The 17760-nt window shown below is 33.8% G+C and overlaps 1 protein-coding gene across 1 annotated transcript; it reads left to right on the top strand.

Moving 5' to 3' along the window:
- The first annotated feature begins 221 nt into the window (after nucleotides 1-221).
- LOC145072321 (pectinesterase-like) lies at nucleotides 222-7141 on the top strand. The gene is made up of 2 exons (XM_079018732.1): nucleotides 222-1286; nucleotides 6197-7141. The coding sequence occupies exons 1-2, from the start codon at nucleotides 287-289 to the stop codon at nucleotides 6889-6891; spliced, it is 1695 nt and encodes a 564-aa protein (XP_078874858.1). The 5' UTR covers nucleotides 222-286; the 3' UTR covers nucleotides 6892-7141.
- Nucleotides 7142-17760: the final 10619 nt, after the last annotated feature.

Here is a 17760-nt window from a genome sequence, read left to right as displayed (position 1 = left end):
TTCTAAGTTAATAATACTTTAATAAAAAAATGTTAAAAAATCATAAAATTGTTTAGTCATATTAAATATGGTAGGACCAAAACCAAAATATAAACCCACATGGACGTCTATATTGAAAAAATAAATAGACTTAAATTAAAAAACCACATGACAATAATTTTATAAGGGATGATATGTACCACATTTTAATCCATAACCCAACTCCGTTTGGTGTTTAGAGCACGTATATATATAACGTGGTTGAGTGTGCTAAAAACGTAAAAATTCCTACTTCCTACTTCTTACCATGCAAACCAACAAACGCATTCCCTTACTTCTCTCGGCCCTTTTCTTGTTTGCGTTTTCCATCTCTTCTATTTTCAAAGCTACAAACAACCACCACTCAATTCCGTTATTTACACAAAATACACCTCAACACTTACACCTTCACAAACGCATCCAAACACAAACAGTACATACACATTGCGATGGTTCGTTATACTATGACCTCTGTCTTGAAACGCTCACCACCATTCTACCGGACCTCCGATCAAAATCTCTACCGGAGATCATCAGTGCGACCATTAATCAAACAGTGAATGATGTCCAATCCACCGACTTCAATGTTACTGCCATCCGCCGGAAGCTTCGTAACCTCAACGCTCTTGAAATCCGAGCACTCGACGACTGTCACTCGTTGTTTGTCGAAACTGTCACGGAGCTCAAGTCAGCCATCTCCGTTCTGAATCGGACGCCCTTTACCAAACACAACGATCTACAAACGCTCCTTAGCGCTTCCATGACGAATCAAGCGACTTGTCTCGACGGATTTGCGTTTAGCAAATCTAGGAATAAGATACGGAGGTACTTTCATAAATCATTGCGTGACATTTCTCATAAGGTCAGTAACTCGCTTGCTTTACTGAAGAAAATGAACGGGACGTCGAAAGGTAAGGTGGAGGCGTTCCCGGAGTATGGGGAGATGTCAGGTGGATACCCGCGGTGGGTGAAGAAGAAAGATAGGGAATTGTTGCAGGCGGCGGTGAACGAGACAGTTTACGATTTGGTAGTGGCGAAAGACGGTAGCGGGAACTTCACGACTATCGGAGATGCGTTAAACGCAGCTCCAAACGGGAGCACGACGAGGTTCGTGATATATATAAAAGCAGGAGCATATTATGAGTACTTGGATATAGACAACAGGAAGACAATGGTGATGTTGGTCGGCGACGGAATCGGAAATACGCTGATTAAAGGAAACCGGAGCGTGGCCGACGGCTGGACAACTTTCCGTTCTGCTACCGTCGGTAAGCAATAGTAGTGGATTAGATATAATCTGGGCCACATATATATATTTTCTAGTAGTTGATCTTGACATAATTAATTTGGCTATGCTTGCGATTGTTAAAACAATAAACAATTAAATAACCGTAAGAAATATTAACATATTCAATAGTTTTAAAGGATTATTTGAAGACGCGTGTCACGAAAATAATAACAATTTTTTTATAAAATTTAAATTTAAACTAAGTATCTATAACTATAAAATATATTATAAGTAGGTTGATGATTGCTTGTTTTTTATACAACTTTTCATTTTTATAAATAGATACATGTGTATGTTTTATAAATGTAATAATTATATACGCTGCAATAAATGTTAATCGTGAGACCCAACATTTTTTTACAATAAACTTTTATGTTTTTCAAGAAAAAAAAGTTAATTATTACTTATATCCTAATAAGCACACATACATTGTTAATTACATCAAAACAAATATTTTGAATATCAAGAAAAAAAAAAGCGCTAAAAGTCTTGCTTTTTGTTAGGGATGAGCTAATAGAATCTTTCATAACCAAATAAATGGTTATAAATAATGTTTAATACTATAAAATAGTAATGAAGGCATTAGGAATCAAACGATAAATAAGAGTATGAATAGGTTAAACTAGCAGGCCCAATCCAACTACTCAGCTTTATTTTATTAAAGGTCTTCAATACAAAAAAATACAAAATTTGGTCACGGAATGTCTGTCAAAGCAGCTTGAGTGATTCTAGGGTTTATTTGTGGACACAACTTGTTTTACAACCACTCAGCTTTGGGGCTTGATTTACTACTACCCACGAGTTTGGCACGCACTCTACCCACTTTTCCTTTCAAGTTACGTTTTTGGCATCCATCATAATGTTTTTGTTTCCGTTTTCATTACTCTATTTATTCCCGAGTGGTAAACCACGTTAAAAAGGTATCAAACTTCTTTTATAAGTAACAACTTTAATCTATTTACCTTCACAATGAGGTACCCATAAATATTTTTTTCAAAATCTGGATACAAATGATTTGACGGGGAGAAAGGTGGATACCATATATGAAAGCAAGTTTATTAAATTTTGTCCGTTTTGATACCGACTTTCTGTGATTATGACGATTTCTTATTTTATTTTATTTTTGTTCTTACAATAAAAGGTACAATAAAATCAATTTTCTTTTAAAAGAAACTTAGATTACAAAACTTTTATGCTTTTATTCTAAATAAATTTTTATCTTATACAACATATTCATACACAAAAAACATATTTATAAGCGAAAAAAGTTGAACTAAAAATTGTATAAATATTTTTTTTAGAATATAAATACATATTTATATAATTCTAAAATCCATATATATATATATATATATATATATATATATATATATATATATATATATATCTATATATATATATATATATATATATATATATATATATATATATATATATATATATATATAGCTACGTTCAAATGTGGATTGACATCTATTCTACAGACGTGTGAACAGTGTTATTCTGTGAAAATGACAAAGAAAAATATGTTGTTTGATATTATAAATACGTTCAATCTTACATAATTATTGTCATTATCACACATTTTCACAAATTAAATCGTCTATAAGGTTATTATAGACTTTTTATTATTATTCACATTCTGTCAGAATATTTATTGAGTTGTATTCTATAAAAATGAAAATAAGTGAAAAACGATGTGTGATAATAAAATGAATACGAATTAGTGAAAATGCATAAAAATGACGATAGTTGTCTAAGGTTAAACGTATTCACATTAGCAAACAACCTATTCTCTTAGTAATTCACATAGAATAACATTGCCTACATGTTTGCACAATAGTTGTCCATCCACATTATAACCTAGCCCTATATATATATATATATATATATATATATATATATATATATATATATATATATATATATATATATATATATATATATAGATTAACGTGTTTCTTACATTTATTGTGTAGTACAATACATCAATAGTCATTTAATAAAAATAATTAATTAGGTAATTAATTAAAGATAAATATAAAATAATTTCCATAATTATATGTATATTAAATGATATCTATAATTATAATTCTCTTTTATTGAAACTAATTAAATTTGTCATTAATGTCAGCAATAACATTTTTCAGAATTCAAAAATGAATTCGCATATAGGTTTTTATGTATGAGTTCGTGTTTGTTTCATGAATCATTTACTTAAAATACAATAAAATTGTATTGAATATGAAAAACAAAAGTATATTCTATTAGAATTATAAGTATGGATATCATTTAACATACATATAATTATGGAAATTATTTAATATATATCTTTATTTGATTAAATAATAATCTAATTTTTACTAAATTCTTATTGATGCATTTTACTGCACAATAGATGTAAGAAACATTTGAACCCCTCTCTCTCTCTCTCTCTCTCTCTCTCTCTATATATATATATATATATATATATATATATATATATATATATATATATATATATATATATATATATATATCAAAAATACGTAAAATATGTATTTTTTTGGGAAAGAGGCCACAGCCCTGACAAATATAAAATATGTATTTAAAATAGTTATGTTTAAATTATTGTTGCTTAGACTACTTTTTATATATATATATATATATATATCAAATACGTCCTTAATAAATTATAAAATTATATTTTTTTAAAAGATCTTTTATGTTATGAAATATCTTCTAGCTAGTTTTTACCAAATGTAATTTTTTATCAGTTAACTTATAAGCCAACAACTAGTTTTTCTGTCAGTAGGTCAAACATAGTCTGAATATGTATTTTTATGTATTTATGACTCTTAGAAGTATAAATACATATATTTATCTTTTTCGAAGTATATATACATATGATTATATTTTAATAAGTATATATACATTCTAAGAAGCATAAATACATATTTTTATATTTTTTTAGAAGTATACTTATCTTTTCTAGAAATATAAATATGTATTTATACTTCTATAAAAGTATACATAGATACTTTTTATGTTATTATTGATATAAAAGAAAAAAAAATATGTATTTGTATCTTTTGTGAACTATAACTATATTTTTTTTCTTATAAAGACATATGATTGATAAACTTCTAGCTATGTAAAAATATGTATATATACTTCAAAAAAATATATTAATATCTCCAAAAAAATGTCAAGCTTTTAATTGATATGCTCTATTTACGAAAAAAATACGTATTTATACTTCTAAAAAATATATTAATATTTTTAAAAACGTCTTTATACTTCTAAAAAACATAAAATGCATATGTGTACTCCTAAAAATGTATTTATATGATATTTAGTTAGACTTTTTCGTGTATAAATATGTTTTTTCTACATTAATACGTATAATATTAAAAAAAAACATACTTATGGTAAAATACATAAAAGATTTTTAAACTTATAGGTTTTTGTTTTACAAATTTTGTTTTATGGTAACCTAAAAATATTCTATTACAATAACAATAGCAAAACATAATAATAATAAAAATGAAGTTTGACAAAAAATAATTAATAGTTTTAATAAGGTTTCGTTTTTATCCTTCATAATCTGATTTTTCTTAATAATTTCGTTCGTTAACTTATAAAAAAAAGTTTTTATATGTTTATTTTAATTTATATTTCGTTATAAATTCAAGGCGGTCATTATTTCAATATAAATTTAGAACTTGCGTTACTTGGTTTATTTATATATCTTTCGGTATAAATTTGAGTTTATCTACGTTTCGACTTAATTATCTTTATATTTTGGGACTTATTTTTATGCATGTTTTATTGTTTCCTACATATGAGTCAAATCATGTATAATATGTTTTGTTTGTAGCAACTTTAGTTGCCCATTTTTAATCCCTCCCTTTTTTGGTCATAATTAAACTTTGGGAATTTTAGTTTACGTCTTTTTTTTCTTCCATTTTTGTCCTAATTTCACTTTTAACTTTGTAATATATCACTTTCCCCTCCCCTTTTTTTATGTTTTTCGTACTTTCGTGTTTATCTTTCATACTATATAATCTAATTTTTCTTAATAATATCTATTTGTTAACTTATAAAAAAAGCTATACTTTATTTTTATGTATTTATCGTTATAAATTCAAGGTGATAAATATTTTGATGTAATTTAGAACTTTTATTACTTGTTTTTTTATGAATGTGCCACTATAAATTCGAGTTTTGATTTTTTTTTCATGCTTATTTGTATATACGCTTTGTCATTTCCTACGTATGAGTTTGGTCATATAATACGGGTTTTAGTATTTGAATTTTCGTTCATTAAAATAAAAAAATAATCTTAATTTTTTATTTTTATGTACATGCAGTATAAATTCGATTTTCTTTACATTTCGACGTAAATTTTATCTACGTTTTCATTCTTATTTTGATGTACGTTTCCTGCGCATTATTTTGGTTATATGTAAAATGTTTTCATTGGACGATATAAATTGAAGGTAATCAATGGTATCGGACATTTGTTGGATGTTTCCACCGACACTTATCACCCTTCAACTTTGTAAAATGTTAGTTTTTAGCCTTAATCGCACCCAGTCGTTAAAATTCAAATTACAACGCCACCGCGATGTGTGACTGGCAAAATACCAGTAAAAAAATAAGTAAATTAGAAAAATAAAAGTGTCCAATAAAATAAAAAATAATTGTTTTTACTAGTGATAAGTGTCCAATGAATGAATTGATTATTAGCTTTGAAAAAAAAAATTAAACTTTTTTCGAAATGAATTGATACGGCGTTTCATTTGAAAGCCCGATTTGCATGCTCAATTGCTCATAAAAGTGTTTTACATGAGAATTTGAATTTCATTGTAAAATTAATTGATTAGGTTTGTTTTAAATAATTTTCAGTTGCTGAAGGCAACAATTTCATAGCTAAAGGTATCACGTTCGAGAACTATGCCGGAATTGCGAAACACCAAGCGGTGGCGTTGAGGTGTGATTCAGACTTCTCCGTCTTCTACCAGTGCAGCTTCGTCGCTTACCAAGATACTTTGTACGTCCACTCCTTCCGCCAATTTTTCCGTGAATGTAACATCTACGGCACTGTCGATTTCATCTTCGGTAATGCCGCCGTCGTCTTCCAAAAATCAAATCTTTACGCCCGTCAACCAGATCCGAAGCAAAAGAACATTTTCACCGCTCAAGGTCGAGACGATCCAAATCAGAACACCGGTATTTCGATTCTAGATTGCAAAATAGCTGCCGGATCGGAGCTGATTCCGAATCAAACACTGTTCAAATCCTACCTCGGTCGGCCATGGCGACAATATTCTAGAACTGTGATCTTGCGATCCTACATTGGCGATTTAATCGATCCTGCTGGTTGGTCGGAATGGTCAAGTGATATTGCTTTGACTACACTTTATTATGGAGAGTATATGAACAGAGGACCCGGTTCTAATACCAGTGCTAGAGTGAGTTGGCCGGGATATAAAGTGATCACGAATTCGACGGAGGCCGACCAATTTACGGTTGGCAATTTTATTCAGGGAGGCGAATGGTTGAATGCCACCGGAGTTCCTTACTACCTTGGGTTGAATTGAAAACAGAGCTCAATACGTTCGATTTTTAGTGGATTTGTGCTCGAATTCTGATAATATTCATGGATTCGGAGCATAGCATTATTGGTATTGAATAGACGAATTAAGAGACTGTTTTCAATTGTTTATGAATTATCAACTTCAAGCATTTAACCCTGTACCACATGACTGACAATACTTCCTAAAACAAACCCGGCCCGATGGTGTTTTCTTGGATGGGCCTAATATTAATCCTATTACACTATTACGTAAATGCCTTAGGGTTCATATAGTGAAATCCATTTGTAGCAAATATCACATTGGTCCATGGTAATATAGCATGGATTATTGCATGTAGGGATGAAAGTGGGTCCAAACCCGGACCCGATGAACCCGGACCCGGAAAACCCGGAACCGGTTAACGGGATTTTATAGAAACGGAAACCGGACCGGTATATAGGAACCGGTTCCGGTTCGGTTCCGGGTATGGTTCCGGGTAAAGTGGGTCTAGAACCGGAAAACCCGGAAACTTCAAAGTGGGTAGGTTGGAACCGGATAAAGTGGGTTTAGACCCGGAAAACCCGAAAAAACCGGAATTTTTTGGTAATTACTTACAACTTAGTAGGTTGAACTTTGAAAATTTTCATATTGATATCCCCACTTTGGGGGACTGTAACTTATTGAATACGAAACCACAATTAACAAAATTAGAGTCTAAAATCATGTACAAACTCTAAAATACACTCTGGAAAAACCTGCATGTCAATCCGAATTTAAACGAATGAGATATACTTGTGTTAATATTTTCACATAATACAAAGTACAAAAACAAATAGCTGAAAAGTTGAAAATTTTCAGTTTTGATATCCCGACTTCGGAGGACTGTAAATCATTGAGTGTTAAACCAAAAATGACAAAATTATAGTTTAAACTTATATACAAACTGTAAACTAGAAGTTGGAAAAAACCACATGTCAATCCGACTTCAAACGAATTAGATATGCATGCTTTAAAACTTTCACCGAATACAAAAAAACTAAAAAACTAAAAACTTTCAGCTTTGGTATCTCAACTTTTGAGGACTGTAAGTCAATGAATATAAAACTAAAAATGAAAAATTTATAGTCTAGAATCATGTACAAACTCTAAACTACATGTTGGAAAAAACCGTATGTCAATTGGAGTTGAAACGAATAAGATATGCATCTTGTAAATGTTTCACGAAAGGTGGTTCCGGCCCTAAAAGTGGTTCCGGTTCCAAAAACCGGTTCCGGATTTTAGACCCGGTTTACCCGGACCCAATGGACCCAAACCCGGATTACCCGGAACCCGGATAAAGCCAATTTTTAAACCCGGAACCGGACCCGGTTCTATATATTCTGGTTCTAACGGGTCCGGTTCCGGTCCGGTTCCGGTTCGGTTCCGGTTCCGGTTCGGGTTCCGGTTTTCCGGTTCTAAATCTCATCCCTAATTGCATGTATAGAACCAAGTTTCCAAGACCCGCAAGGTATATTCTGAATCTTACTCCTTGTGGTATTGGAACCTTAAATATTGACATCATCACTTATATACCATGGTCACGCTAGTCCTATAATACTTTACATGAATTCACATTACATATGAAACTCATGTACTTAGAAGCTCGAAATAGGTTTGAGAGTCTATAACAATTTGATCAAATGTCGATTGTACATAAAATATTAATCAAATCTAATAAAACATACTTATTTGTTATTTGTCAATCGTTCCATTTAGGATTTTTCGTTTAGGCTTTCATATATATAGACATACTAAAGGTGTATACAAGGAATATAAACAAATCCAAATGATTATCCAATCTCCAACGCTCCTACGCAATAAAAAAAAAACCATAGGTGACCATATATAAAAATTGTCTTCGAATAATGTTAATATCATGTAGTCTTTTTGTATATATTTGTCAGCTTACTGAAACTCATAAAGGATATGTTCAACATGAACTTCAACAATACATGCATTTTTCTTCGATAAAATGAATATCCACTTGACATGTTCGGTGTCTTGGTTAGGGATGAGATTTAGAACCGGAAAACCAGACCGGAACCGGAACCGGAATCGAACCGGAACCGGACCCGTTAGAACCGGAATATATAGAACCGGGTCCGGTTCCGGGTTTAAAAATTGGCTTTATCCGGGTTCCGGGTAATCCGGGTTTGGGTCCATTGGGTCCGGGTAAACCGAGTCTAAAATCCGAAACCGATTTTTGGAACCGGAACCACTTTTAGGGCTAGAACCACCTTTTGTGAAACGTTTACAAGATGCATATCTTATTCGTTTCAACTCCAATTGACATACGGTTTTTTCCAACATGTAGTTTAGAGTTTGTACATGATTCTAGACTATAAATTTTTCATTTTTAGTTTTATATTTATTGACTTACAGTCCTCAAAAGTTGAGATACCAAAGCTGAAAGTTTTTAGTTTTTTAGTTTTTTTGTATTCGGTGAAAGTTTTAAAGCATGCATATCTAATTCGTTTGAAGTCGGATTGACATGTGGTTTTTTCCAACTTCTAGTTTACAGTTTGTACATAAGTTTAAACTATAATTTTGTCATTTTTGGTTTAACATTCAATGATTTACAGTCCTCCGAAGTCGGGATATCAAAACTGAAAATTTTCAACTTTTCAGCTATTTGTTTTTGTACTTTGTATTATGTGAAAATATTAACACAAGTATATCTCATTCGTTTAAATTCGGATTGACATGCAGGTTTTTCCAGAGTGTATTTTAGAGTTTGTACATGATTTTAGACTCTAATTTTGTTAATTGTGGTTTCGTATTCAATAAGTTACAGTCCCCCAAAGTGGGGATATCAATATGAAAATTTTCAAAGTTCAACCTACTAAGTTGTAAGTAATTACCAAAAAATTCCGGTTTTTTCGGGTTTTCCGGGTCTAAACCCACTTTATCCAGTTCCAACCTACCTACTTTGAAGTTTCCGGGTTTTCCGGTTCTAGACCCACTTTACCCGGAACCATACCCGGAACCGAACCGGAACCGGTTCCTATATACCGGTCCGGTTTCCGTTTCTATAAAATCCCGTTAACCGGTTCCGGGTCCATCGGGTCCGGGTTTGAACCCACTTTCATCCCTAGTCTTGGTGTTGGATCAGATTATCAAAATATAATTAATAGCATAAATGTTTTCATAGATAGCATATTAATGTGGCATGTGAAATTCAGCGAGCAAGTTGTGCAATCGGCTTCTTTCGGCACCGACATTAGCCATACTACAATACTCGGCTTTAGCGACAAACAAAACACTTTCGGATTGATTCATGCGTTGATATTTGGTCAAGTTCTAGCATGCTTTGAGAATCCTCGAATGGGAACACGGTTTGATGTATCATTATTTAGTAATAAATATTATATTATTATTTAATCATATTTAAGAAAAATGTTACCCTAATTCTAATTTCTAAACATTGTCGTCATTCAATTACACTCATCGTTCATCATAACCACGATAATCGAAACCAAAGTAATGTCAAAAATGAAAGCAAAATCGGTAAAAGTAAAAAAAAAAAAATCATGTAATTTAGAAATTATATATTTTCAATGCTATTTAAGTATTTTATTTGTATTTGTGATTGAGCTTTTTTTTTCAAACATATTTAATAAATTTGTTGAAATCGATCGCGAACCTATCTTACCACCTCTCAAAGAAAGCATTATTATTTATTGTTATTTTTTGTAGACAAAATTGCAAGAATGTTCCATGTGTTAGGTAAAAATTGCTATTTTTTGCCAAAAAGATTTGGACTAGCACTTATGGTCCATAGGTTTTTATTTTGTTGCGAGTTTGGTCTATTTGTCTTGATTTTTTATAAAATGATGATTTTACCATTTTTTTTCTTTTTTCAGTTTTTTTATTATAAAAATAAAAAAATAAAAAAAAGTACCTCTCTCTCTCTCTCTCTCTCTCTCTCTCTCTCTCTCTCTCTCTCTCTCTCTCTCTCTCTCTCTCTCTCTCTCTCTCCATTGCTTTTCATCAAAACCCACCCACTCCCATTTTCTTATTCAAAATCCTTCACCTGCAACTTCTTCATCATCCCCAAAAAGAAATCGACAAATAGAATTAGATTTAGGGTTCTTCAATTAATAGAACACCTTTTTAATTTCTTTCTTCAATCGGTATAAGAAAACAATATAACATGTCCAATTAGATTTAGAGTTCCTAATTTCTTTCTTCAATCTGAAACAAAATTTGCAGACCAACCTTTTCTCTGTAAAAAACCCACGACACCAACCTCTATTTCTTTTTCTGTAACCATTGAGTTGCCGATGGAGGAAGAGAAGTCTGGTGGTAAAGGCAGTGGTGGTCATGGAAATCTACCAGAGTTTGACAGTTTCCCGAAGATGGGATTGTTCATCGGCTTGGTTTTAAGATCTGATTTGTTACCACGACCTCCAGAAAACAGAATAGGTTAAGAGTTTCAGGATGGCTTCGATTGGTCGATTTTTCTGTGTCCGATTTTTGTTCTTGAATCTTGATGTGATAAAAGGAATTTTTTGTGTGTATGTGTGTGGTGTGTGTTTGGAGGGATGAACACACATATACACAAAGGGTTTACAACGATAATCGTTTTTAGAGTTTTTTTCCTCTTTCTCCTTCTGGTTCTCAAGTTGCAGGTGGATCTGTGATGGCAAGATGAAGACTAAGGGTGCAAATGGTGGTCGATTTGGAGGTTGAGTCGGTGCTAGAGGAGGAATATCAGTTCTGATTTTTTTAATCTCAAAATCTTGATTTTCCAAAACTTATTGGTCTTGAATGGTAGAGAGTGGTGGTGTAGGTGAGGAACAAGTTCTAGAAGAAGATGATGGGAGCGTTTCACGACTGAAAATCGAGGGGGAGACAACTAGGGTCGATTTTTCGGATATAGAAGGGTGAAGGGATGGGTGTTTGGTGGTCTTACATGCCCAGAGGGAGGTAGGAGGGGACGCAAAGGTGGTGGTCGGCAACCTCCTTTCTTCGTCGGAGATCAAAATAAAGAACGAGAGAGAGAGGGGGAGAGATTCCGAGGAGAGAGAGAGAGAGAGAGAGAGGGGGGAGGGGTGCTTTCTTTAATCTTTTCTTTTTATTTCTATAATAAAAAATTTAAAAAAAGAAAAATCAAAGGGTAAAATCATTATTTTATAAAAAAATCAAGACAAATGGACTAAACTCGCAATAAAATGAAAATATATGAGCGATAAATGTTAGCCTTTTTGGCTTTAAATGATAATTTTCACCAACCACGAAGGTCGATTATGTCTTTATTGTATCAACTCGTCATGAAATAAAGGATATTGGATTTCAAAATTCGAAGACAATTACTTGGGCCTTAGGCCTTAGTCCAGGAAAGAAAGTGGGCTTGTAATATCGCATTTGATATTCACCCGTATTTAAGAAGGTAAGAAGAACTTCCAAAAACTCAATGTAATGAAGTTGATATTTTTCCAATATTTCCAATGCACCTTAAGTCGTCTCAAATGATTTTAAACGGAATAAGATTTGATGAAAATAACATATAATAATTTAAAGAGTAAATTACTGAAATTGTTTATGTGGTTTAGTCAAAATTATGAGTTTGGTACCTAACGTTTTCTTTTGGACCATCCTTCTAGTTTGTTTTTGTTTCGGTTATAGTCTTTGATAGACATGAGAAGATAATTTTAGCCTTGTTATATTTTTTCCCACATTTTAAATAACTAGTAAATACTTATTTATAATAATAAAAAAAAATTATTGTGTACAACCACCCGCTCATCTTCTTCCTTTGCCTCAAATAATTCCCTAGGCTTCTATCGCTGACCACCGCCATAAAAAATTGATGGAGCGCCCCCGCCTTTCTACTTTGTCCCTTCATGTTCTCTGGAGTTGCTCACCATCATGTATTTACTGAAATCCCGAGCACCACAATCTTCTTTATAACCTCCGTGAGCGCAAAAAATCAAGACTAATTAAACCTACTGCAATACAGAAAAATTAACCTAATCAAAACCTAATGCAACCATCCAGACAAATCAAATGCATAAAAATCCTCCAACTTACCTGAAATTAAATCCACTAAACCTGACCGCCACCGCAACCTCTAAAATCAAACCACTGACGCTGCCGTCGAACAATTGTCACTACCGTCGACCTGCTAACATAAAAGAGAGATGGTGGGAAAGAGAGATAACAGAGGGCGACCATAGGAAAGATAGATGTTTTCAGAAAGTATTTTGGTGGTGGCAGTGATTTCAATACGACAATCCAGTGATCGAGTAGAGTGTAGATCCGGCTGTGATGTCATTCATCCACTTCCGTCTTGTTATAAGTATCAGAGTATACATGCAATGATGATCCCGTACTTCTAGCTGCGATCCAACATTATGAAGAGATATAATTTGGAAAATTAGTATGATTTATGTTTAATTCAGTTTAGTATTAAGTGTAGTTAAATAATATTTCAAATGTTGTAACTTTTTATTTTATTTTAATGACACGTCTGTTCTTTTTAAATGTAGTTAAAAAACAAAACAAAACAAAAAACTATCGTTACGTACTCCCTCAAATGGCATGTCTCGCATATTTTATGGCAAAAGTGATGTGGTAGTTGTTAGAAATTGGGTAGGGTTGGAGATCTAGATATTCCTTGGATTGTTTAAACATTCTCCGAAATGATATTTCTATTATATGTCTGGGTTACAAAAAATTCAACTTAAGATAATCCTAAGGGGACACTTACGAATCTAGGCACAGAAACTGTAAGCCAAATTTCTAGAGAATTCTGAGTTCGTATGAAGAAAAACAAGAGCTCAAAGTTAATCCCCTTCAAAGAGGAGAGACGTTTATATAGAAAATGAGATGTAGGGTTTCATTTTTTAGGGTTGGTCGTAAATGGTTTCTTTGAAAACAAATCAGCAGGGGTCCAGCCAGGGGTTATGCCCCTTGGACCCCACTAGGGACGCTACCCCTAGACCCCACCAAAGGGGTGCGGCCCCTTTGGAAACCTCAAACACAGGGGCACTGCCCCGGACCCCTGACTTGTAGTCGAATCGGTTCTAATTTGATGTTATACATGCGTGCATAATAGATTACGCTCCAAAATTGCCGATCCTTCTCATTGTACATAATTATATATAGATACAAGGGTTTGTCTATTTACACTTTAGCACCTCATAGAATCTAAATAATACTATTCCTCTTCTATTCTAATATACCCCCCAGTCTAAGGAGGAGGTTCTCGGATGCTTAGACTGTTGTGGAAATCAGTGAATAGAAATCTTGGCAAGCCCTTAGTGAATATATCTGCTAACTGGTATCGAGAAGGTACATGTATAACACGAATCTGGCCTCTTTGAACTTTTTCACGCACAAAATGGATGTCAATCTCGATATGCTTTGTGCGTTGGTGTTGAATAGGATTCCCTGTCATGTAAATGGCACTCACATTGTCACAGTAAACAATGGAAGTGCGAGTGGGAGGTCGGCCCAACTCCAGGAGGAGATTGTGAATCCAACAGACTTCGGCTACAACGTATGCAACCCCGCGGTATTCCACCTCCGCACTTGAACGAGATATCGTAGATTGTCTTTTCGAGGACCAAGAAATAAGATTATCTCCAAGATATCCACAGTATCCGGATGTTGAACGTCTAGTGTCAGGGCAACCGGCCCAATCTGCATCAGTATAGGAGATAAGAGAATTGTGTGGGCTGCATCGCATATAAAGACCCATTGATAACGTACCCTTAATGTAACGAAGAATCCGTTTTAGTGCATTGAAGTGAGAGGTACGCGGGGCATGCATGTGCATGCACACCTATTGCACGACATAGGAAATATCTGGACGCGTGAAGGTTAGGTATTGAAGTGCCCCGGCAAGCCTCCGGTAGAAAGTGGCATCGGTAAGGAGCTCCCCGATAGTCGAACTGAGCTTACCAAATGTATCAACAGGAGTATGAACAGGATTACAGTCGGTCAGTTTTGCACGCGCTAAAATGTCTAAGGCATATTTCTGTTGTGAGAGAAACAGGCCGTGATGATCTCGGCTGACAAAGATGCCAAGAAAATAACTGAGAGGGTCGAGGTCTTTCATTGCAAACTCGGAAGAGAGACAAGACATAAGATGCGCCTTTAGTGCCAGAGAGGAAGTGGTGAGAATAATATCATCTACATAAAGAAGTAGATAGGTTGTCTCTGTTGGAATAGTGTCTAAGGCTACAACTATATTAGGCAAGTATTTGACCCGATTGTGCATGGTCCTTTTGGGTTGCCTTCACCATAGCAACTTGACAGGATGATTTATTATGAGAGAATAAATATTATTAATATATTATGAGAATAATATAAGGAATAATAATATTTTTATTTGATTAATATAAGTCATAAAATTAATTAGAATTAATTTGGTGACTTAAAGAGATTAATTAAATAAGAGGGTATAAACTGTCAATTGTTTGATAGTTACACTTTGGGCTGTAAATCCTTCATGGATAGGGTTGGACGATTTCTAGGGCTTGGGATAAGCCACAAATCGTCCAAGGGATTATCTTGGAAAGGATTTGGATTGCTTTGAGTAAAAGTTATCCAATTAGGGTTTAAGGGTGAAACCCTAGGAGCCTTACAAGTATAAATAGACCCTTGGGGCAAGGGAAATCGGCACCTCTACTAAAGCAAAGAAACCCTGGCCGATTTCTATTCCCTCTCCTCTCTCTCAAATCATCCTCTTGCTCGTTGGTGTTTGTAAGCCATTACAGGAGTGACATTTGTGACTCTAAAGCTCCAAGAACAAGAAGATCAAACAAGTGTTTCAAGGTAAGCTTCTAACTCTGATTTTGTATTGTTCTTATACTCTATTAGCTGTTAGAAGTCTTGGATCCAATGCATGTTTAATTAGAGAAACCTAGATCCAAGCATTAGGGTTTGTAAGTGCACATAGGAATGTTCATATGGCCAAAACCCATCAGTGGTATCAGAGCCTAGATTGGTTTTTATTAAATTGATGCATGATTGTTTGTTTCTTGCTTGCAAAATTCGAATTTTGTGATTCTGAGTCATGGACTCGGCGAGTCCCATGGTGGACTCGGCGAGTTGGCCTGACTCGGCAAGTCCAGTTGGGCACTCGGTGAGTCTGAGCGTCAGGAAGAGCTAAAATCGGGATTTTTTGATATTTATCTTATGGAAACTTGCCTTTATCATATTAGATCAACCCTAATCCGATTTTTTGATATATATGACTATAATCTTGATCTAATTAAAGATATTTATCAATTAATAAAATATTTAATTTCCTTATGTGATAATTAATTAATTATTTTGATTAAATTGGTAAATTATTTTGCAAGAAATCATTAAATAAATTAAATATGGATAATTATGGAGTTAATTGTTAATTAAGATTATTTGTTATTTGATCCTCCATGTTTTAAATGTTTAAACTTGCCCTCAAGTTTTGAAATTTATGTTTTGTGATTAAAAGTTTAATTTAGACAATTTAAATTTCAAACCCTAGAATTTTACAAGTTTAAAATCCAACCCTATACTAATATAATATTACAAGATATATATATATATATATATATATATATATATATATATATATATATATATATATATATATGTATAACTAAAATGCTAGTCTTACCGTTAGTAGGCCTTATTCACGAAGCCGGTCTATAAGGTGGGTATAAGGTTGCTGCCTATAAAATGGCGCTTAATGGGTGTACACTCACACCTACCGCTTGCTTGATCGGTGGAGGGTCGTTAGCCGAACGGGTAGGATAGGTCAACCTTATCCTCTCATTAAAAGTATAATATGAAATACAAAGTAACTACATGTTTTTTCAAAATTTCCCAATCTTAGTTACTTTAGGAAAAGTGAATTGATGCAATCCCATGAAATTACACTTTGCACCCTTGCTAAGAAGTTAGTGGAGTGTGTGTGGTTTACCGGCACACTAATTGGTTCTAAGCAAAGGTGGCAAAGGGTGATTCATTGTTTATCATAGTTCGATGGAGCGTGTGTGGTTTACCGGCACATCGAATAGGTGATCGTTACAATGAAGGCACCATGTGAATTTGCATGGTAATTCACACCCGCTTTGTGATCCTCGATATCCCAGTCACAAACAAGAGGGGCATATCGAGATTTAAACATGCCGTTGAAAAGTTTCAATGAATCTCATCTAAACCTAGGAATTCTCAATACATTTAGAACTTAAAGTTATGTTTTGTGGTGGAGAATTAGTGAATCGTCATTCACTTACCTTCAAATTGTTTGCATGTTAGATTACGACATCCCTTTCTAATATGTAAATATTGTTGTTGGATCCTAGCCCTAATTTTCTTATTGGGTGATAATTAGGGATTCATATTCTAATCTATTTTTGTCCTTTCTATTTGTAGATGTCGAACGCAAACAACGCTGCTGCTAGTTCATTCACATTGATGAGCCTTTGTCAAAAGGTCACTTTCGATGGGACGAACTTTAGCCAATGGATAAGATACATTCGCACTATTGCTCGCTATGAGGACAAGGAGTATGTCCTCGATGAGAAGCTCGAGAAAATCAACCCTGAAATCGCTACTCCGGCTGAAATGACCGCTTTTGAAACTCACGAGCGTGATGCAACGAAGGTACATTGCATCATGATAGCCACTATGAACTCCAAATTCCAAAAGTCCTATGAGGACATGTACCCGTACGAAATGCACCAAGACTTGTTGGAGAGATACCACCAAAACGCGAGACAAGAGCGTTATGAGATTTTCACTAACATGATTTCCGCTAAGATGGGTCATGGAGAGTCTCTTACCATGCACCTGCAAAAGATGCAAAGGTATGTCGACCGTCTTCGCAAGTTGAATGTTGACTTTGGGGAAGAC

Source organism: Lactuca serriola, chromosome 9, assembly GCF_051521515.1.
Source record: "Lactuca serriola cultivar US96UC23 chromosome 9, Lser_US96UC23_V15, whole genome shotgun sequence".
Taxonomy (NCBI): domain Eukaryota; kingdom Viridiplantae; phylum Streptophyta; class Magnoliopsida; order Asterales; family Asteraceae; genus Lactuca; species Lactuca serriola.
Note: the sequence above shows the minus strand (reverse complement) of the source record. Positions and strands in the feature narration are given on the sequence as shown.

Coding starts and splice junctions, on each gene's coding strand:
- LOC145072321 (XM_079018732.1), top strand. CDS start 287: ATGCAAACCAACAAACGCATTCCCTTACTTCTCTCGGCCCTTTTCTTG. Junction 1,287..6,196: donor TTTCCGTTCTGCTACCGTCG/GTAAGCAATAGT, acceptor AATAATTTTCAG/TTGCTGAAGGCAACAATTTC.